This window comes from Anomalospiza imberbis, chromosome 14 (assembly GCF_031753505.1).
Source record: "Anomalospiza imberbis isolate Cuckoo-Finch-1a 21T00152 chromosome 14, ASM3175350v1, whole genome shotgun sequence".
NCBI lineage: Eukaryota > Metazoa > Chordata > Aves > Passeriformes > Viduidae > Anomalospiza > Anomalospiza imberbis.
In genome coordinates, this window is record NC_089694.1 from 11,704,034 (window position 1) to 11,726,749 (window position 22,716).

A 22,716-nucleotide genomic window follows, 5' to 3' on the forward strand; every position below is an offset into this window, starting at 1 on the left:
GCCCTGGCAACAGTTTCCTCATGCCAGGCGCTCATTTTTGCTGCTCGCTTTCAAAGTGGGAAAATACTCATTTCAGTTTCAATACTACAGTTCACTAGCATCTGTTGTTGCCTCTTCTGTTTCTCTTAGCTGTTTAACTTGATGCTTCTCTTTCTTGGGAGGCCTTGGCTTCCCCGTTCCATGACTGTTTGGAGTGGAGGCTTTGGCATAGTTGCATTTTAGAGAACTGTTCCTCAGCCTCGGGTGACACACAAGGCCAACCCTCTGCTAAAAGTCTGTTCTAGCAACCATTTGTAGATGCTACTTGCTGTAACAAAAACGTGAAGGTTGAGATTAGTAGGCACTTTGTAGCCTGGCCTGCCCCTCACACATCTGACATGCCTCTTGTACACAAGCTGGTTTTTTTTCACTGTGCACGGCTCATGCCAGAGCTTGCTCCAAAATCTGGTTTTGCCTAATATTTTCTTTATCTGGCACTCCTGAATTCCTTATTTTCTCTCCTTCAGGGACACACTAACCCTTTCGCATCCTGGCCTGAGGCAGTAACACTCCTCCACAGTGTCACTTTTCAGATGAGGTAGCAGACCAACTGTACAGCATGCAGAAGTACTTGTATTTGGTTTGCAGGGGAGAATGCTCTATGAAAGCTTGTAAACCTATGAAATCAGTTTGAGTGCTGTAATTAAAGGTAAATCTGTCCCTGTTCCGGAAGTTCTTTAGTTAAGCAGGTGAGATGGTTAGTCAGTGTTAGTTTGTCGGTGTGATGACTTCCTACAGAAAAGCAGAAAGATAATGTGTGTTCTAAATTTTTCTATCATATATTTTGTTTCTGTCATATTTCACCTCCACCACCACCTATTCTTTTTGTAGGGTGAAAGAGGATTCCCAGGCTTGGAAGGACAGCCAGGTTTGCCTGGATTTCCAGGACCAGAAGGACCACCTGGTCCAAGAGGCTCAAAGGTAAGTCCCAATTCACTTGAATGGGATGAAGGTGCTGGGCAGTGTTAGCCTAATTGTAGTGCTGATCCTAAGCAATTCCAGAACTCCTGAATATCATTGGTTTAACAGTTAAAATCTTCAGATGTTGGGATATAATAGGTCTTTAGGTTGATTAGTTTGAATAGTCAGCCCATGGAAAAAGATTGCTCTGAGTTTCCTATCCAGTTCTTCACCTACCCAGGTGCTTGCCAGCACTACATTTCACTAGGTGCTGCCCATTAGGGTCAAAGAACAGGTTTGGCAAGGTGCTGTGATGCAGCTTTGTTAGTCCTTGCACTAGAGAGATCCTGGCTTAGCTGAGTTTACTGATAAGAGCAGAGGTTTGCTCTCAGCTGCCCTGGGGGCTCCCACCACGTAGGTAAACTGTTGTTTGCACCTGGTGGCATTCCTGGGATGGGATTCCTGGGCTGGGTGTGGGTGGGGTGATGCAAATGAGGGCCTCATTGAACCTATGTGCAGAGAGCTGAGGAATGCTTCTGGAGTTCCCTGGAGGCTTCCATTTACTTTTATTTACTACTGAATTGCACCCTTACTCAGATGGTGTAATTCAGCAGTAAAATTTCTCTGAATATATTTGCCTTTAACATACATAAGGATATTTGGGCTCTGCCATTTTTTATAAATGCTCATAGTATAAACCTAACAGAAGCACATAAAAAAGAAGCAAAGGAAAAAATAGGCAGGTGATAAGAAAAAAATAAAGGTCTACACTGAAAGAACAGATTAATTGGCTATAACAAGAGCAAAACAGCACAGGGGTTTTGGACTAGAAACTTCTGCTACACTTTTATTCCATAAATGCATTTTCTTAAGGTTTTGATGCAAAGAGGTGCACTGTGATTCTGTGATGATCATAATGCAGAGTCTCTGGAGCAGTCTGAGCCGTGTTGAGTCGTGGCTGCCCTGCTCTGCCCACAAGGGGCCGCTGGAGGATGCTCCAGGGAGGTTGACCCGGAGGTTCTCGGGGACCTGACAGCGCCGGGCCCTTTAGCAAAGCTTTCCTCTAAAGCATGGTTCATCAGCTGGAACAAATACTTTTCAGCTCAGAGTCCAACGCTAAAATAATTTTGAACCCTTTAACTCAGGAAATGACAGCTGCTATAACTTTTAGCCCACTTACTATGAACAGGTAGGAGAAAGTTAAGGCTTACTGTTTAATTTGATAGAAACACAAACTGCAGCTTGAGTGTGGGGTCTTGTTTGTTTCTGTTGTTTTTTAGGGTGACGATGGTCTTCCAGGGCCTATTGGACCCAAAGGAATCAGAGTAAGTATGGATGCAGCTTTAGGGTGATATGTTGGAATAATGATAAAGACCAACAGGCATTGGGTGAGTCCTAACAGAAGTGGTGATTGACAAGAAAAAAAATTCACTTAAATCTGAAGAGTAATCTACCCACCAGAAGAGATTGTACTGCTTTTTACAATTAATACAAGATTGCATGAGCAACACTATCTTACATATTGTTTGTATTTCATAAATTGTTTAGGTAGAGCCGTTCCAATACTCATGTGATCTGTTTTGCAATACAGGACCTAAGCAAGTGGCAGTAGCTTTGTTTCAATGTATTCTGAAGTAGAGGCAATACTTCTACGGTCCATACATCTGTAGTCTATTACTTTAATAGTTCTGCATTGTCTTTTTTATGTTTATGTGGCTATTTCCCTGAAAGATTGGTAAGAACTTGGAATGCCATGTCAGCATGATTTTCTTTTTTTCTTTACAGGTGATTCAGATGTTTGTCTGTCTTTACCTGCACAAATAAGTTACATTTAGTGAAATCATGGTACATCCTTTTGCACCCATTCATACTGTACTATTTCAAACACATGGTTAATTTCCTTCTAGGGACCGCCAGGGCTTCCCGGCTTTCCAGGAACACCAGGACTTCCTGTGAGTAGGGGGCTGTGTAGCTACAAATCCATTCCCTTTTGTCTTTCAAGCCCAGAAGAGCACCCTGCACTCTTAACTCGTCTTTCCCTTTTCTACTTTAAAGGGATTGCCAGGACAAGATGGGCCACCAGGACCTCAGGGTATCCCAGGATGCAATGGAACAAAGGTGGAATTCCTTAAAAAAATCTTAATGCAACAATAATATAGTAAAAAGCTTTTGTTCTCCTGGCTGTACCCAATAGGTTTAGTCTGTTGTGTGCAACAGTACTTGCTGTTACTGAGTTGTGAAGGTAATTCCAAGATAATTCATTGAGAGAAGGGGTTATGGTCTGGTACTTGAAGCACAAGCTTTGCCAGAAAGTGCCAGCACCAAGACACAACACACTGTGCTCTGCAGCCAATGTCGTGAAGCTCTTGTGTTCTAATCCTTACTTGTATAAGTTGCAGCTGAGAGCTGTGTCTGATAATTACCTCAGATGCTGTCTCATCATTGTAGTAGACTCATGCTACCAAGAAAATCTCATTACTTAACAGTGAGACCTTTTTAATTATTCATTTTAATATTATATTGAAAATACTGATTCAGTGTCTATGTTGGAGGGAGTAATTTCATTCTGAGGTGCTACTTAGCTTCATGTTGGGATTTTCCCAGAGGAGAAGTTGATTTTCTGTAACATTCTGTGAGTTTTCCATCTCTGTAGTGTAGTACTTCGCCTGGAAGTATGCAGAAACACCTGACTGTGGAAATGTGTTTCCATCAGTTGTGTGAATTAACTAAGATGATTCTCTCTTGTTCCAATACAATTTTGTATTCTGGAGTCATAAGCTAACAATTAAAGTAGACTTCTGAATCAAAATTTGTTTGTCTGATTTTGTTATGTTTTGGTCTGGTGTTGACTAATAATTTTCTTCATCCCTAAGGGAGAGCGTGGATTCCCAGGCAGTCCAGGTTTTCCTGGTTTACAAGGGCCTCCTGTAAGTAAAAGGTTTCCCAATCTTGTGATCCACTGAAAGACTTCTACTGTGAAAAATAAGATAAATATCATCCTCTTTTTGCAGTTTCTCTTTTAATAAATAGGATTTTTTTTTTTTAATATTTAATCAGAGCATTTTAAATGTCCAGTGAAAGTGAGTTTTTCTGCTGCATGCTGTGGTAAAGCTTAAAAACCTCTTTGAATTCTCACATGCTGAGATGCTTTACCACCTGCAGAGAAATACAAATACATGCATATGTGTCAGAGAAGGAAGATCTTGATACTGACATCTTGTGTATCTAAATACTATTATTGGTGATTAAAGGGTCAGAAAAAAGAGCCAGGGTAGGGTGTTTTCAGTATAAAACACAAGGATGTGCAGCAAAGTGCCTGTCAGAACCAAAGTTACAGAGACATAGTAGACAGGATGGATAATAGGAGACAACATAGAAACAAATTGCTAAGAAAGGGAAAATGTAATCCTTCTAATGTTCAACATTCACTAGGAAAGTTCTCTAATTTTTCCATTTCATTCTGAAGTTCAATAACAATTTTTCTTCTATTCCACATACTGTTATAAGTTCTTGTCTTTAATGGTTGCCTCATGGTGTAGATCTGATTAGTGGTTTGCAAACAACATACCAGTGGTCTATTTCTATTGATGTTAATTTTATTTTTTTTTTGTTTCCTTTGAACAAAGGGACCCCCTGGGCTGCCAGGTATGAAGGTGAGTGTGCTGTACTCTCACATCCAGGTACTTACCAGACAGGGGTGTGCAGTGGGATCTGCCATAAGTAACCTGCTTGTTTCATGCAAGACTGTGCATCCACTGGAACCTGGAGTGACAATTCTTGGTGTCTCCAGGCCACTCCAGTGCAGCTAACTGGAAATTCTGCAGTAGCTTCGTTTGGGTCAGTAGCTTGAGAAGCAGCAGAGTGTTTCCTGAAGCTGTTCCTTGGGACTGTGAAGGGTCAGTTGAGGCATCAAGTTAACAAAATGTCTACAAACACCCAAATGCACCATTAGTCTGCCTGTGCATTCTTAAAACACTCCTAAAGACTACACAATAGTGACCTAAAATACCCAGTGACAAGAATAGTACAACATCTTATGTTCTTTTGAAAAATTTTTTTTGTACTCTGCATGTTACATAGATGGTCTTTTCTCCTAATCTGGTGTCTTATGATCTGATGTTGAAACTTTTATTTTTTAAGGGTTTTGTTGTGCCTTTGACCAGTTGAGCATGGGCCAAAATATCGGTTTTGATTGATCTCTATTTGGGAGGAAACTTGACCCACAGAATTACACTGTTAGACTCCTGAGAGGACAGCATAACACTGGAACTGGAAAATTGGGATGATTAGGCTGAATTGTCTTTCTTAGCTCCTTTTCTTCCCAGTTGTTTTCAAGATATTAAAGGACAATCTCATCAGAACATATATTTTCAAAACAAAGATATTCTCTAAAATCAATAAGAAACTACTTCAATATGGACCACAAAGCATAATTGTTGTAACAGCACACTCAGCACTAATCTCATGAGCTGGGACATTGGAAAAGGCTGAATGAGTCTTTTTTCTGTTGTGTCCTATCCACTGCTTTCACATGAAGCTGGAATGTTTCTTTTGTGAAGAATTTGTGTTTCAAACCCCTAATCTTTTGGAATTTAAATCAATGTTTCTATCTTTGTACAAAATAAATCTTTTAACAGTTGTTAGCTTAGCCATTTAGAAGATTCATCTCTCCTAAACAGAGCTATTCTTGGAGAATCTAGTGCTTATATGAGCATGTACTTCTAGGGTGTAGCATGGCTCAGAGTCTCTTAGAGTCTTAGGAGCCACTATGTGCCCTTTGGAGTCAAAATGGTGGTAAGGAATTGTAAAATATGTTGTTAACTAAAGTCAGCTGTATTTTTTCTAGGGTGAAGCAGGTGAAATAATTACATCCTTGCTGCCAGGACAGAAAGGTGATCCAGGATTTCCAGGTCTTCCAGGGATACCTGTAAGTTGCATAAAGTATTATTAGGCTGTGTTGTGCCAAAAATATAACATGAAAAGTACTGTTATTACAGCACAATTGGCAACCTGATGCTTGGGAATTCATGTGTTTTCTTGGAGATGCAGGACTCACATTTAATGTACCTCTGATGAATGGCTTGAGGGAAAGTGTGTGATTCCATATTGCTCTCAATAGGGTGACCCACAGAAGCCAGGAAGGTCCCCTGGTCAGGAAGGTGGTATCCAGCAGACAGCAGTACCCAGTTACTGATTTGCTTCTCTGCTTTCCCTGCCTCTTCCCCCTTCCTAGACATTCTTTGTGTCAGTTCTGGAGTTCTCTTCCCTTCTTTACTCTGAGTTGGTCACATCTGGCTTTCTGGCTGTAGCTGCTGTTTTGATGGTGGGAAGGAGAGGGTAATGCCTCAGCTGTTCTCCTCATGTTGCACCTCCTGAACAGTGTTTCTGCTCTCCCAGCAGTGCTCTGTGGAAACAGCTAGTGACTGCAGGCCCTGTGCTTCCCCACTGAGCCATTCATTGCTTTAGTGGAAGAACAAGGGGAGCCGAAAATGAGTCTATCGGTCTGAGCTGGACAGAAGCCAGGCTGCCATTTCCTGGTACACAGAGGCAAGCCCCACGCTATTCTGTGACCAGACTGAGCCTGTTGGCATTTCTGGCCCTCTGATCTGTGCTTCCCCATTGTCTGTTTCTGGCTGGGAGGAATCACAAATACAAAGTGTTTTGTTGTTCTCTCTCAGTGCATGAAGAGAAAGAAAGTGCAAAAGTAGTTCAAAACAAACCAAAAAGCATTCCCTTATCCAAGCCAAACAGATGCACTGATGTTAAGAGCAGAACTCTCCTAACATGATGTACACTCCTTTAGGCCTTTCCCTAAGGACAGATTGGTGGGTTAGTGGTCAGCTACATTGATTTGACATGTATGGGGTGCCAGCTGTTGGGGTTATTTGAGCTTGAAGCTCTCATTGGGTTTTTTTCATAAAAAGATGCCTCTCATGTCCTCCTCCTCTTCCTTAACAGGGCCCCCCTGGCTCCGTGGGAATACCAGGTCCAGTTGGCCCTCCGGGGCCCCCAGGTTTGACGGTAAGTGTCTTTAACCTGCTGCTCATACAGCCTTAAATGGGACAGTTACTGCTTCATTTTGAGTTCTCAGAGGCAGGTCAGAAAAGTGCAGAGATCATGGTGGTCAGGACTTGGTATGAGGACAGCAGCAACCATGCATTCAGTTCAGCCTGGAGCTGTTATATTGTGCATGTTTAAATAACATACTTCTGAAACAACCTGTTCCCAGACATCTTTTTGCTTTAAATTGTGCTGAATCATTGTGCAGGCTTCTTAATATGAATCATGAGACAAGATTTAGCTTATTTACACTGATGTTTAATACCTGACTGTTCAATTTCATGTTATGGTCTCACCAAAGGGAAGTTTCTTACATATTCGTGAAGTTGAATAGCATGAGTTTTCAAAGGCAGGCAAGGTGCCTTGTCAGCATGGAGATAATTCACAGGAAACAAAGCTGCCACATTGTAGGTTTTTTTTTTTTTCTACAGGGGTTTGTAAAGTGCTTTTAAGTGACTTGTTTTTTTGTTTCCTTCCTCAATAGGGACCTCCGGGTCCACCAGGGCTGCCAGGACCCAAGGTATTGTCTTTCTCATATTAATGGGCTGTTTTCTTTTTCTTTCTGTTTGTGACTTCTAAGGGCTGATGAGTTATACATTTTGCAGGGTAATATGGGTTTGAATTTCCAAGGACCCAAAGGTGAAAAAGTGAGTAGGTGATCATAATGATATTTTTACTTATTACTTTCAAAATACTTATGCTTGCCATTTTTGTTTGTATTGCCTGTAACAAGCTGCATCTTCCTACACGTTAGGGTGAACAAGGTCTTCAGGGACCTCCAGGGCCACCAGGACAAATTGGAGAACAGAAAAGACCAAATGACATTGAGTTTCAGAAAGGAGATCAGGTGAGTGGGACACTACACCCATCTGTGGTGAGCGTGTGATCAAGCTGCAGCCTCTGTTGGTGTGGCTCTTATATGCTCACATCCTGCTTACTGCAGAGTTTCTATTTTTTTTTCTCTCAGAGTACTGAATATTCCAGGCCTGAATACTTTTCCTTTAATAGAAATCATGCCAGTCCCATTAGTTTTTACTTCCCTTAGTAAAATAACTATTCTAAAGAAACTCTCTAAAGGCAGTTCACAGTAACATTAAAAGCAGTTAAAATACTCCCATTCTTTGGAACACCCAGAATTGCAATTTTCAAAGCAGTCTGGGGATTCAGATTCCTACTAATTAACCAGCTGTGTCATCCATTGTGAAGAAGTCTTTCAAAATTTTTAATTCAATTTCTTCTTTTTTTGTTATTAGTGATGCCCCATGATCTTTATTCCTTGTGGTCTGAATAAAGCGCTTTCCCTGTTTCTGGCATCTCAAAAGTAAATATCAGTCATATTGTTACAAGTAAGCTCAAAATACTGGTTTGATTTGTATGGATCCCTCCCTGCCCATCAATGCCAGAAGGCCATTGGGAGAGTTAGCATTTTTAAAGTTATTACACTTTTTTTCTCTCTCTTTTTCACTGGAGAACATTCTACAGTGCTGTTTAATTCTGGGTGCCATAGACAGTCTGGGCAAAACCAGCAGGATCATGGGTGCCTGGATGTCACATTTTCCTTGAAGTTTTTGTGATGTTCTCAAATACCACCCTGGGTAATAGAAGAGTTAAGGTAGATACTTTGAGGGAAAAGTGTTGAGTGATCATTTTTGTGCTCTGACTGTTTTGCAAATGTTACTGTAGTAACTGAACTTTAAACTATTAGTTTCTTACATCGGTGTTTGGATCAGTTTCTTCCTTTCCATCTTCTTATCTTGGGAAATGTGTCACAGAAGAAAGCTTTGGGACACAGCAGTATTTTATTTGAGCAGGGTGTAGGGCAATTCTGCCCTTCATCTTGATCAAAACCATTTGTACTTTTCCTTTCAGAAGAGCATGAAGCACCACTAAGGCATTAACTAGAACTGTGTGCTGCTGTACACTTGCAGTGCACAGTCATCCTAGGAAGGTCTCTGGTTTTGTCTGTAACTGGGTGATAGGACAAAGTAAAGAGCAACATGTGTCTTTGTAATTCTAAGAAAACACAAGGTAACATTTTGACCACACTGTTGAGGCAAAAGTTAATCTGATTTTATTTGGGTCAGAGTAATTTACTTCTGTCATTAGGGACCCTTGAAGGACTAATTATACTGGCACCAATTTATGTAAATGCACAAAGTAAAAGCATTCTACCTACGTTCCTTTTAAAGCACTAAGAATTATAAACATTCTGAGTGCATTGCCTTTGCCCAACATTTATAATGATTTCCAAGTTTGCAAATCGGTTTTTATTTCAGCAAAATTCATGCTTGCTAGTGCACAATCAGTAAAAAATGTCAACACTGCAGTTACTTTTTTGTGAAATGCACATGGAGTTCTGGTATGTGCCTCCACCTATGATCTCTGACCAAAATCAAGTGTGTAGATGGGCTTGAGTCTGGGATGACTTCAAGAAAATAATGAAACTGCACAGAAACTTTTTGTGGATTCAGTAACCTGTAACCTTTCTTTAGGTTAATGGTGAAAAGATTTAATAACTTGTACAAGAGTATAATAAGACAAAATAGAGATGAGAACTTTTTAACACAATGAACCTGTGATACTTTTCTGACAAACATACTTTGATCCTGATGGCCTCTAAATTTCAGCAAATACCAGTAATCTAATGACTGTTGCTCCTGTAATTTCAGCAGAATTTGGCATTTGTTTGTTCTTTCCTCTTTTTTCCTTTCTTCTCTTTACTATTGGATAGCACCTGCAGGCCACCAAGCCAGCTGCTGCGGTGCATGCAAGAGGCAGCTGTGTTTTTAGGAGTGAATCATCTAAATAAACAGGATGAAATGTTAATAAAATTTATAGATTCACTTGCAATTCCACACAAAGAATAAATATGATCCTTTATAACTTGGAATCTAAATGGCAGCAAAAATATTCTATTTAAGAAAAAAAGTCAACTGAGCTGCTAGAGAGTGATGGAAGCTTTAATCCTCTTTCTCTTTGCCCATGCTTGACAGGGTATTCCAGGTGATCCAGGCCCACCAGGACTTCCTGGGCCTCCAGGCCCTCCTGTGAGTAGAACTCTTAGTTCTATTTTGTTGCATCTGTATCAGAACTGTAGCTTCATTCTACTCTGGCTTGTGGGCTCAGTTTAAGATGACGTTTGTGTGTCCAGGGTCTTCCCGGTGGTGTGAAAGGTGAAAAAGGTGAGCAAGGAGAACCAGGCAAAAGAGTAAGTAGTCTGTTTAACCAAACATTTCTCTTTCCATTCAGTGTTATCTTTGACAATTAAGCAAATGTTGAATTCAGGTGGGGCCATCAGCTTATGGGTAAGAGACTACTTTTTTTTCTCCTTGTAACCTGGCAACTCGTAGATGATGCCCAGGGGTCATGACAGTGTTTCTAGCTGTGGCTCTCTGTGCTTCCTGATAGAATGATCCACATGTAGATCTTAGTTTGGGGGGCAGGAGAAAATAAACTATGTTATCTGGTTAACATGTGAAAACCTTGAAAGTTGTTGGACTGCTGGTCTGAAGCAGCAGTTCTCTGTTTCCTTTTAGAAAGGGTCTTCATTCAGTTTGCTATGTACTGGGTTGCCAAGCAGCATGACACTGGGGGGTGTGTATAGATATATATATATAAACTGGTCCATGTAAACTCATTCTTGGTGGGTTTGCTTGTGAGGTGAGTCATAAAACTAAGTCTCTGAACACTGTTAAGACCAAAAGTAGTCTGTTTGTCATTTCCCAAGAGACTGCCTCAATTTATGTGCTATCTAGGGAGGGCATAAGTCGGGATAGCAAGAGTTGCTTTGTTCCTGATCAGACTCAAATCAATCCTGGAATTCAAATGTACTTGGATATCACAGCTCAAAAAAGATGAAGAAGAGCATAGAAATGCTAAGAAATAGGATAAAAATAACACGGGCTGGACCAGCAAAGAGAGGCTGTAACCAGCTCAAAACATTCAGTATCTTCACTTCCACAGCTTCTGAATGCATTGTTTCATCAACAAAGTGCCTCTAAAAGTCGAGGCACAAGTTCTGTTCTGGTTAACTGCACAATATATAAACACTTTAGAAGCATGCTGGTAGTAGGTTTTCCAATTTTCATAGGAAATAAATATAGTGGAAAAAAGTGTTTGGTACTCCAGATAAAATCCTTCACAGTTGCTGGGATTTATAGAAGGGCTTTGATTTGTCTCTTTTAAAGAACATAAAAAGCAGATTTACCAAGCCAAAAGTCTCATTATATTTTGAGCCGCCTTTAAATTGTTTCTTCTCTCTGCAAAAATAAATGGGAACCACATAAATTTGCAAAGATCTGAAAGGATAAAAGTCCTAAGGGGATATGTCAGAAGCTTTTTGCCAAAAGCTTGTTTACCAATATTTTTGTTTGGTTTTATTACTCTGAATCTGGGCATGTTGCTTACTTCAAGTGCAATTTTGCTATTAAGATACTTTAAAGTTGCATTTTAGGGCTCCACGTGATTCTGTGAGGCTCAAAGCCATTCCAGATATACTTATAAAAATATCAGTCTACATATTCAAATACATGGTTCTGCACATTCACAGGAAATCTTAAAACCTCAGTTTTGAGAGTTAGAACTCATCACTGGTGAAAACAAACTTCACAAATCACATTATACTCTGATTCACTAAATCTGTGAGGTCTTACTATCAATTTCTCAATGACTGAGAGCTGATCTTGGCACTGAGGAAGGTTCACTAGGTGAAGCTCAATCACCTGCTCTAGTTCTGTTCCAGCAGGTGCCCCCAGACATGGCTTCTGTAACTCTGACAATAAAGTGCCATTTTCCTGCCCAGTGAACGGTCTGGAATTAAGTGGAGCTTGCCCTGCTTTTATTGCAGCAATGCCAAATCTGTTCAGCAAGAAGATGCTTTTTAGAAGTCACTTCTTTGAGGAGAACTTTATCTTATATTTTCATTGATACTAATGAGAAAATCATGTTGATTTAAAGGAGAATTAAAAGTCAAACACAAAGTTTTATTTAGTTTCACTGGTCACATGACACTAATTTCCTAATTAAATATAGTGTTCTACTATTTAGGGAGTTAGGATCTGTTTTCCAAATAAAGAATTTCTCCATTGCTAAAATGAAAGAAGTAGTAAACACAATGAATCAGCTGTAGTTAACTGGAGATCATTTTTTGTTGTATTCACCCAGCATTACTCTGAGACTGTCATGGTTTTTTGCTCTGGTTTTCAAAATGGAGCCTCAGTTTAGGTAACTCCATTGGTATGGTTGATGTCTTTGTGTTTTCCCAAGGACTGCATTCTAGATAGTTTGGTTTATTGAAAAATGGGAAACAAGTAACATAATTTCCATAAGAATTCTTTACCACTGAAGCATTTTATTTCAATGCATATTTGTCTTTGAAGGGAAAGCCTGGCAAAGATGGAGAACCTGGCCAGCCTGGTAGGGATGTGAGTAATTCATATGTTTTTAATCTAAACAGTCTCTTTATAAGCTTTTCTTTTGATATGGAGAAGATCTGAGTGTGAATATATTTCCCTTTTCTTGAAGGGTTTACCTGGTGGGCCTGGAATAAATGGTGCTCCAGGAAGAGATGGTGAAAAGGTATGCCAGGATTTTTGTCAGTATTGCTGTAATAGATGGAAAATTTACCATCACTGAGTTCATTTCTGCCTGAGTAGTAATTGCATTGCCTTTGCTATTACAGTGTTGAGGAATATTTGCAATAACTTTTTTATGTAGTGCTGCACAGTATCAGAAATATTCTTAATTTCATTGGTAGGGTGAAAAAGGTGACATGGGTCCCCCTGGTCCTCCTGGAATTGTAAGTTGTTGATCCTTTATTTTTTCTGCATTTGGCTGACAGTGTTGTTTCATTGTAGTTCTTGGCTGACTGAGAGTCCTATCTCTGGGTACAGCACCAAGAGCACCAGAAAATTCTTCATACATACACTAACAGAAACAATGGTTTCCTTCTTTCAAGATCAGTTCTGTGCTCTGGGATTTGCTAGGTCACAAACACAGGCTAGACTATAACCTCAGACCAGGACTGAGTCAGCCTCACTGAAGCCTGTTGTAACTATGTTGGCTTGGCAGGCAAACAGCTTCCTATTGGGGAGTGCTCTTTACTGGAATTTTCCCCGGTAATTCAGTGGAGTGGGGAAAGCGTCCTGTCATTGGCATAAGGTTCAAAGTATGTTGAACTTTCCCTCCCTCACATCTCTTTACAATTCCAATGACTCTTTTCTTGGCAAGTAGTTTCACATGAGCATGTAACATTTACAGGTTGTTCCAAGACCAGGCATTGATGCAACAGTGGGACCAAAAGGTAGCAAAGGATTGCCAGGACTGCCAGGAGCCAAAGGGGAGCGTGGATTCTCTGGTAGGCCAGGCCCACCTGGCTTGCCAGGATCTCCAGGTAGGAGTGCAAGCTTTAAATTAAGTTGTATGCTCAAAGGTGTGATTGGGTATTTGGCTTCTCAGTCTTCATGCACTCCTTTTGACAGAAGGCAGAATATTTAGAACTGCCTTTCAGCTTGAGGGGTAGTCTTGAACTTCTGGGGTAATGTGAGGAATTCTGAGCATTCATTGCCCTCGCTGTGGTGAACTGAAGATGCTAATCAGATACTAGCTTAATGCTCCTAGGGGTAATCTATCTCATATCACTCATCTATAATTAATATACGCTGTCCATGCGTTACACAGAGAAAGTTTTGTGTAGCACATGTCTGGTAGGAGATGATCTGAGTCTACAGTGGGAGTCAGCAGTGACACCTGTAAGTGCATTATATATGCACAAAGAGGAACATAATGATTCTAATGATACAGCTTATATATGAGGTTTTTTTCTCATTGATACTTCTTTCATTAGTCCTGGTTTTTGTTTGCTTTGGTTTATTTCCCCAACCATAAACTTAGTTGTTGAGTTTCAGGTCAATTTTTTAAACAAACATCTCCAAAAATGTGAAATGTGTATCATTGTCATCCTTGCAAAGATGTGATGTTAACCATTAAGCTAGCAAGGAACTAAGTCCTTCCTGCCTTAGGGATCACTACTGTTGGACCTCCTGGCCCACCTGGCTTACCTGGTGAGAGAGGACAGAAGGGAGATCCAGGTTTACCTGGGGTTTCTATTCCTGGGCAACCAGGAGTTGAGGGACCACAAGGACCGCCAGGACCACCAGGTCCCCCAGGGCCACCTGCACCATCTGTTGCTCCTGGTAAGTGATGATCATATAAACAGCAAGTAGAAGAGACTAAACAGCTTTGAAATTTGTTTAGATTTGGGTTTCTGTGGTTTGTTTGTTTGGGTATTTTTAATTCCACCTCCAAGGTGTTGTTTATCAGCAGCTGAAGTCCATGAGATTCTATATGTTCTCAAAGTTGCTCCAGTTACAAATCAAGAAAACTATAGGAGTACCTTAAGCTTAAGGACAGGTACAGAATTTGTTCCCTACTAAGAGTTGTGATAGCAGGACAGTCAAAGGTGTAACTTTTCTCAGAATTCCAGTTCCATTTCATAAATATTCTAGTGTATAGACCATGTGAAATTAGCTTTGGAGGGGACACTTGGAAAGCACTTAGCTCTTTTTTTAATATAAGGAGAGTAGGGAATGGTAGATAGGAATATAAGAACTGGAAAGCTTTAGTGGAGAGGGGCTAACATGGTTCAGAGAGGAATTTAGTGTCTAGATGGCAGTGGCATCTGAAGTGCCCTTGCTCTGATGATGATTCATAGGCATGGTTTTATGATATGAGGCTGAACATCAGAATGAAGTATGGAGATGGAAGTGTGTAGGCTGTGGGAAGCAGTGGGAGATGGTTGAGGTTGTAAAGAATTGATGATTGTTGTGTAATATCACTGTTTCCATTTGAGATTGAATTACATGTGTGGGTTTTCACCAGCAGTCCTGTCTGAATTGCCAAAATGTTTGGTCTGTGATTATGGTGGGTGTATTAGAATATCCACACAAATACATTTTTGTACTGGATACATGCACTTGGTACTGCTGTCAGTCTGACACAAATAGATAATAAAATCTCTCCTGATTTTCCTTAGGTGAAGGGTTATGTGAGCAAGGGCCGCCAGGTCCTCCAGGAGCTCCAGGACAACAAGGTTTTACAGGGGAGCGAGGCCAAAAAGGTGCAGTGTCATGGCTATATTTTTTATTTTTCTCTTTTTTTTGAAGCTTGGTAAAAAAATGTAAAGCCTGCATTAAATAGTGATTAACGGTGCCCCTTCCCAGTAGGGTTGAATGCAGATATTTATGTCTCTGTGTAAGAAAGCTGATGGCTTTGAGTGTAGGATACTCCTTCACACCTTATATTAAAGCACAGGAGTCTGAGTGACTGAGAGAACAACTATTGTCTAGCATGGATCTTGAATAAAGTAAAATGGAACTTGAGGTGTATGAATATCTCCTAGGCAGATAGAAACTGGGTGCTTTGTAACAGCACTGGCCAAGTCTGTGTGGAAATGTTTTCTAGATCATGAATAAATTTGACATTTTTTTATGGAAAGCAGCATTAAAGTTATAAATACAAGACTCCTAATTTGAGCTGGTCAGTCTGCAGTGAGTTTGTTTGTTTGCTAAGCAAAAGAAAGTCATATTTAATATATATCCTTGTTTCCAAAAAGACAACCTTGCAATGAGGATGCTGATATGGGTAAGTGAGAATCTTTTCCTAGCCCAACCATGGACATCATAAATGACTTTAGACATCTCACTTAATTTTGTACTCACTTCAAAGAAAAATTTTTTTTTTCATGGAGATTGTAAGGATTAACTAATTAACCTAAATGAAATGCTCAAGTATTTCACTGATGAATGTCATATAATTCTATATGCGAAGGAAATTCCTAAGCTTCTTGAAACAAATCTTTTTTTTCTAATTAAATACTTTTAGTCTATTTTCAAATCAATGAAACATTCCCAGTATTTATTTTGCACTCTTGGAGTTTAATTAAGTTTGGGATTTTGATATATGTGCTTCAGAGTTCTAGTTAGAAGTGTTAAGTACCTACTTTATAAGGGGACACTTTTACTGAGGGAAAAAAAAAAAAGTCCATGGTTTTATTTTCTATTTTTGAAAGCCCTGGTTTTGTTTTAATTATTTTGCACTGTCATAATTACATTCTACTTATATCTGATATTGGTTGTCTGACTCCTAGCCACCAAAAAGCTTCAGTTTAATTTGTGGGGGGATGAGGGGGGAGGCTTCTAATATTTAAGCAATAATTATTTGAAGTAGTCACTTTGCACCTGGTATTAGAGATCAGTAGCAAAAAAAGAGTTGCTGTTGTGTTGAATTCTTTTAATATTTTTGAAAAATCTGTTGCTCAAGTATGCTTTTTCAATGCAAATATCTTTAGGTGATCGAGGAGACACATGCTTCAACTGCATAGGAACTGGAGTAACTGGTCCTCCTGGGGAGAGGGGACCACCAGGACCTCCGGGTAGTCCAGGTAGGGCTGGAGCCTTCACTAGTTTGCGTAATATGTTCCACAAAGTCATTTTTTATCAGGGTGTCTGGGTACAATGGTCACAATATGTCTGTATATAGTGTACAAGTTCAAATGTGCATTTGTCAGCTTCAGTGCAGAGTTGGTACATGTTGTGTTTTGCACAGTTGGAAAGAAACAAGATGGGCATGTGTAAAACAAACCCTCATTCTTTGGAAATCCAGTCTTTGAGAAATATTTCTCTGTTCAAAGACAGCCTTGCAAGCATTCTGCATTTTGAAGGTTTAGGGGCTGCTGTAGATTTAACTGAGAGAAAAATTAACTTCTACTACTGCTATTCCTGGAATAATGGAGAAGCTGGAGCTTTTGAAAAGCATGATGGTTTTTGACACCACTGGTTCAACTTAGAGTTGCAAATATAAACAACTTAGCTATTATCAATGAAACGTAATGTTTGATGTTGCAGCCTCTCCAGATTTATGTTTTTCTTTTATGTTTTTCTCCAGGTTCTCCTGGTTTTCCTGGACCAAAAGGTGAAAAGGGGCTCCCTGGATTAACTGGCCTTGTAGGGCCACCAGTAAGTGGTGGTGTTATGTTCTGGTGGGGAAAATAGTGTCTCATTTGTCTTGCATGATAGGTAGATCTGTAAACAATAGATCTAATTTATTGTCTAATAGGTATTTTTTTGTCTATAACTATCTTGAATGCATGATTCATACATTGTTCCATACTCAGAGGGAGTGAAAGAAAAACTAAAATACCTTCTTCTTTTCTTTCTTTTTTTTTTTCCCTTCTCTCAGGGCTTCCCAGGCACCCCAGGTGCTCCTGGTAGACCTGGTCCTAAAGGAGACCCAGGGGATGTCCTGACTTCTCCAAGAATGAAAGGTGACAAAGGAGACCCTGGCTTCCCAGGACCTCCAGGTCTCCCTGGCATAGATGGCACTCCTGGACGAGATGGACTGCCAGGTTTGCCTGGCCCTAAGGGGGAACCTGTGAGTTCCATTTTAGGCTGTCTTTGACAGGATGGATGTTTTGGAAAGTCCTGCGTGCATTTGACATAGTGCAGATAAGAGAACTGGCACAAATGCACTTTCTCTGTATGTGGTAAGGCAGGAATTCACTTCAGCAAATGCCAATCTGGTGGTGATACACTGAGGTACCTCCTGAGTCTGCCAGCGCTCTAGAAATAAGCCGAGGCTCCTCTTGGGCAGTGTCAGAGGGTCCCTTCTGCCACTGTCTACTTTTCACCTATGTACTGGGAGGAACTAAGTAGCCAGGTTTAGGCCTGCTCTCTACCATGTTAGCAAGATGCAGGCAGCTAATGAGAGCTGGAAGGATGGAAACTGCCAGAGAGTTCCAAAGCAGAAGCAATGAAACACTTTACTCTTTTGATAGTTAATACATTATCTTTCCCATCATGCTCTTTCTATTTTCAGGGCAGTGTTGCATTCAAAGGAGAAATGGGTATTCCAGGTGACCCAGGAATTCCAGGTCTTCCTGGAGAAAAAGGGCTTCCTGGACCTCCTGGTTTTGGCCCACAAGGTTCACCTGGTGAAAAGGGCATCCAAGGGGTATCTGGCCGTCCAGGGCCTCCTGGTGTCCCGGGTGAGTTGGTCTCTGTGTGCTGTTGAGCAAGTGCTGCAAAGCCAAACTTTGCCCCTTTTACTTCAGGTAGTTCTCAGAACATAATGCTGCTTTTAAACTTTTCCTGGAGGCTTTGTACAACCTGTTATTTGTGGGGGGCTGCCTTACTGAGGGTCCTCACAGAACAGAGGGAGGGTGGCATCTGTGCTGTGTCACTTTAGGCACATGCCTCACCTTCTGCTCTGACCTCCAGGAAAGCTTCTCCTTCCCCACTGTGGAAGTGCAAATGCACTGTAACTACCTTAGTATGCTTGGCTACACTGCAGCTAAAACAGGTTGGGAAAAAAACAGCTGCCTTGAACAAGTTTGCTTTTGTTACTTTCTTGTCAACTATACAGATCCTAATCAAGTTGTGCTGGTGTCAGCTATGGAAAATACTATTCACATGATGGTACCTAGGATGAAGCTACTAAAAAATAACAGTTCAGAAAAACTGTCTGAACATTGAACAGGGCTTCTGAGCTTTGTGGGACTGGGGACTGGAGAACCTATTGAATAAAGTATTACTGATGTCTGAGTTCTTTGTAAGCTTGGGATGGGACTGGCATTGTTTGTCCTTAAAGAAAAACAGAAAAGCAAGTCCTATTGAGTGATTCATATTTCTGCTTTTTGTTTTTAGGTCCAAAAGGTGACCCTGGCCAGACTATTACAGAACCAGGAGTTCCTGGTCCCCCTGGTCCTCCAGGAAGAACTGGTGATCCAGGTCTTCCAGGTAAAGCAGCAGCTATATGCACCAGGGAATTCCAAGAGCTTTTTATTCTGATTCTGGATAACTATGTTGATGTTCTTCTTTTTACAGGAGATCCTGGTCAGCCAGGTCAGCGTGGTTTACCTGGCATCCCAGGTGCAAAGGGAGAGCCAGGTATTCCTGGCATTGGACTTCCAGGTCCACCAGGTCCAAAGGGTATGTTTATGCCCTGTTACTGTATTGTACTGGCTGGAAGAGGGGGCATAAGGGATAGTGTCTCTTCACTTTTTACTAGGGAGTTGACTTCTGTCTCTAGAATCCTTTAAAAAATGTTTGTCCTAAAGCTATACATCTTTATAACAGTTTCAGAAATACCAGGAGAAAAAACTGCTGAGCTCCTATTACTCTGTTCACTGTCCTGCTCCTTCTCAGTAGCTTACATTCTTCAGTAAACCAATAACACTTTGGTAAAACTTTGGGGAATGAGCTTGAATCAATAAATGATCTGCAAATGCTGTTTCAAGATGTTAATATTTCTGATGTGAACTGCTTGCGATTTTTGTAAAAGCTCAAAGCATAGGGAGTGCCCCCTCTGAGAGTCCCAGAGACCCTCTGTGGCCAAGACTGAATGCTCAGAAGTTCTCTCAGCTGAATGGGTACCCCTTCAGTGCTTGGGCTAGCACAGAACCTCTTTTCATGGGCTTTAGGCATGTCTGGAGGAGTTGTTCTAATGCTCTCTGGTGTCCTTTCTGCTGGCCTGTCTTCCTGTCCTGTGTAGGTTTCCCAGGCACTCCAGGCCCACCCGGAGCTCCAGGAACTCCAGGTCGCCCTGGTCTGGATGGACCTCCTGGACCACCTGGTTTCCCAGGAGAGAAGGTCTGTTTGTGTTTACTGTAAAACTTCCCTTAGAGGTTTTTCTGTGTCACTGGGAAGATGGTGAGGAGGATTTCACCTCTTGTTCTCAGCTTTTGATGGTGGGGAAGTAAAATATTTTACTTGACATTTTGAGTGAGGGTAGTGAAATAGAAACTGGACTCTAAGACGGTGGCCATTTTTAATGTGTTACTTTTAATGTTTTTAGGAGAGGCTAAACTTCGAAAATAATCTTTTTTATTTGTTACAGGGAGACCGTGGATTTGGAGTTCCAGGACCACCGGGGCCCCCAGGACCCCCAGGCATAAAAGGAGTTCAAGGACCTAAAGGTGATCCAGGCTTCCCAGGAAGCCCTGGTCTCCCAGGCCGGGCAGGCTTTGATGGAACCCCAGGGCCCAAAGGTATTGAGAACTCTCCCCTGTTTTGTTCCCCTATTGAACTTTTAAAAACATAGCTGTGCTGGGAGGCATATGGCAGTTAAATACAAGCAGTGCTGATTTTAGAGCCATTACTTCCAAATCAATTTTTCCAAAGCAGACACACCTGTGTAAATGGAAGATTGTGTTCTCAAAAGGCAGCTAAGGGAATAAATCCCAATCTGTGAGTCAGTACCTGAAGGTCTGTATTCTAAAGACAAATAATGTTTATATGGAGGTAAAGCTTTATCAATATAATTATTTCATTTAGATGCACCGTGCTTCTACATGCACAGAGTTAGCAATTCATTTACCTCTGCTCTTGACCATGGTCTGTACTGACCTGCCCAGCATGCCTGATTTGCTGGAGAGCATCTTTTGAGTTTGATGTGGATGATGGTGCAATATATGTGTGTGTAGCCTAGAAACATAAACTTAATGCAGTCCACATTGAGTGAGGACAAATCTCTGGCCTTGGGAAATAGCCTCTGGAGTGTGTTTTTTTTTCTCTCTTAGATCAGTGTTTGTTTGCATGCAAGGATGAGATTTCAAGTACAATGTGCAGGGACTCTGCTCTGAAAGCAAATTAGTTCAGTATTTGACTAAACAAGAGTGTTCTTTTAGGTGACCCTGGACCAAGTGGACCACCAGGACTTCCAGGCCCACCAGGCATCCCTGGCATTGGTGGTCAAGGTCCTCCTGGATCTCCAGGACCTCCAGGTCCTGTTGGTCCCCCAGGTAAAACTTACACAAATGGTTCCCATAGGTTATTTCTGGCATATACAAGCAGGGACACAAGAGGCTGAAGGTCCAACTCGCAGATAGACAGCGATAATTAAGTATATGTCTCTGAAGGGAGTTTGGTTGCCTGTTGTCTAAAATGACAGGTGATTGAAGATATGAACTTGTTCCATCTCTGCACAAAAGGGTACATGTGCATGCATGTACATCATTCTATTCATAGAGTTTGTTCAGGGAAATTCCTTTTCCTTTCATTCAGTGAAAGGGCTTGCTGTGCACCAACTCTTGATGTTGCAAATACATGGTAGTCACCACAGTGAGAACACTTCCTGTGGTCTTCAGCATGCCTTGCACTGAAGCCCTTCCAAACACATCCATTCCAGTATTAAATTAAATATTTAATTCTGCCATGCCTGTAAAACAATGTTTGTATTGCATGTCTGTGAGCTACACTATTTGAACATGTTTGTGTGTGAGCACTGGGCTTGTCATTGTTTGCAATGCATGCTGACAAAGTTGTGGCCAGCTCTAAGACCATGGATCATGGGTTGCTTGGTCACATTCAGATCTTCATGAACTGTGAGCTGAGATTCAGCAAAGTGCTGAAGTTGAAGGTGGACAAGCACTTGAGTAAATAGACCCATGGGGCTTGAATTCTGCTTGCATGCACAGTGTGGGTCATGTCTAAATCTGCTCTTGCTGAGGGGGCAAGGAACATGTGGTCAGGGCACCAGCAAGCCTGGGATGTGCCCAGTGTGGGGAGCAAGGGACAGAAGGGGTTTGGACAAGGCACACAGGAGTTCCCTGGGGCAGCAGTGGGTCCTGTGCCTGCCTGGCTGTGCTGACTGTAGGGTCCTGAGCTGTACTGGAGGCTAAACTGAAACAGAAGGGCTTGATTTTGGGGAGAGGAGGATGTATTAGTGTGGGTTTGAATGTTTCATCCAGTGCATGTTCTTTTATCTTCCTGTAACATCTCTGGTGCTAGCCAGAGTTTGATTTCATGTGACCTCCAGTTATTTCTGCAAAATACCAATGTTGACAAATGCACAATGATTACTAGAGTTGATGGATTTGAAATGCCTCTATTTTCACTCTTCATGTCTGTACTGACTAATCAGTGTGGCTATTAACAGCATGGGGCTCTGAAATCTGGTGCATGCTGGAAGGTCCTGCTTGAGAAATCCTCATTTCCCTTGGCACTGCTCTGTCTCTGTTTTGTGCAGAATGCCTTACATTTTCTTCTCCCATCCCTTGTGTGTTTTAGTAGGCTGTTTTGATTCTGATCCTTTATGCAGCATTAGGGTAAAGTTTCTGGGACTCTGTTTTTTATGTAATTTGGAAAATTCTTGGAAGGAAGTCCCTGTACAGAATTTGCTTCCTCTGTACCACCATTTATTCAATATGTTTGCAATAGCTCAACATTTTTCCCTTTTTGAATATGTAACTTTAGAATTTACTGTGTTGTCTATATTATTCTCATTATGATGTGGTTACATTTTTGAGACCAGAAATTAGATTGGAATTAATTTCTATTTGAAAAAATATCTTTACCATTCTAGGTATGGAGTTTGTCCTATACATTATTCTCTTTTTTCTACTTGCTGATAGAAAGCCCTTGAACACAAAGCATGTGTATCCCCTGTCCATCATCTGATACTGTGTTTTTCCTGTGCAAAATAGCCTCTCCAGGCACATGACACCATGGTTTAAAGCAGTGATAAGCTGCTGCCAGAGGGGAACATGCTTAGAATTAAATAAATGCAAGTTCACAGCTTATGCCATCAAGAAAATTCAATCTGCCTTTTCAGTGTGCAAAAAACACATGATGACATCACTCCTAAACTTGTTCCTGCAGCTGAGAGTGGGGTCACCATTAAAGAGTTGCAATTCTGCTGCCTTGGAGTTACTGATGAGATTTT

At 41.1% G+C, this 22,716-nt stretch overlaps 1 protein-coding gene across 1 annotated transcript in view; it reads left to right on the forward strand.

Annotated features, from left to right (window-relative positions):
• The window catches only part of COL4A5 (collagen type IV alpha 5 chain), a 75,175-nt gene that overhangs the window by 26,300 nt on the left and 26,159 nt on the right, over positions 1-22,716 (forward strand). Inside the window, exons 3-30 of the mRNA XM_068204895.1 lie at positions 871-960; positions 2,220-2,264; positions 2,847-2,891; positions 2,995-3,057; positions 3,813-3,866; positions 4,566-4,592; positions 5,786-5,866; positions 6,898-6,960; positions 7,484-7,519; positions 7,605-7,646; positions 7,754-7,846; positions 9,993-10,046; positions 10,151-10,207; positions 12,378-12,422; positions 12,523-12,576; positions 12,755-12,796; positions 13,258-13,390; positions 14,019-14,192; positions 15,032-15,115; positions 16,346-16,438; positions 16,942-17,012; positions 17,236-17,427; positions 17,872-18,040; positions 18,699-18,791; positions 18,879-18,983; positions 19,546-19,643; positions 19,891-20,041; positions 20,681-20,794. Of these exons, the coding sequence (XP_068060996.1) occupies positions 871-960; positions 2,220-2,264; positions 2,847-2,891; positions 2,995-3,057; positions 3,813-3,866; positions 4,566-4,592; positions 5,786-5,866; positions 6,898-6,960; positions 7,484-7,519; positions 7,605-7,646; positions 7,754-7,846; positions 9,993-10,046; positions 10,151-10,207; positions 12,378-12,422; positions 12,523-12,576; positions 12,755-12,796; positions 13,258-13,390; positions 14,019-14,192; positions 15,032-15,115; positions 16,346-16,438; positions 16,942-17,012; positions 17,236-17,427; positions 17,872-18,040; positions 18,699-18,791; positions 18,879-18,983; positions 19,546-19,643; positions 19,891-20,041; positions 20,681-20,794 (2,368 nt within the window). The remainder of the gene's footprint in view (positions 1-870; positions 961-2,219; positions 2,265-2,846; positions 2,892-2,994; positions 3,058-3,812; positions 3,867-4,565; positions 4,593-5,785; positions 5,867-6,897; positions 6,961-7,483; positions 7,520-7,604; positions 7,647-7,753; positions 7,847-9,992; positions 10,047-10,150; positions 10,208-12,377; positions 12,423-12,522; positions 12,577-12,754; positions 12,797-13,257; positions 13,391-14,018; positions 14,193-15,031; positions 15,116-16,345; positions 16,439-16,941; positions 17,013-17,235; positions 17,428-17,871; positions 18,041-18,698; positions 18,792-18,878; positions 18,984-19,545; positions 19,644-19,890; positions 20,042-20,680; positions 20,795-22,716) is intronic.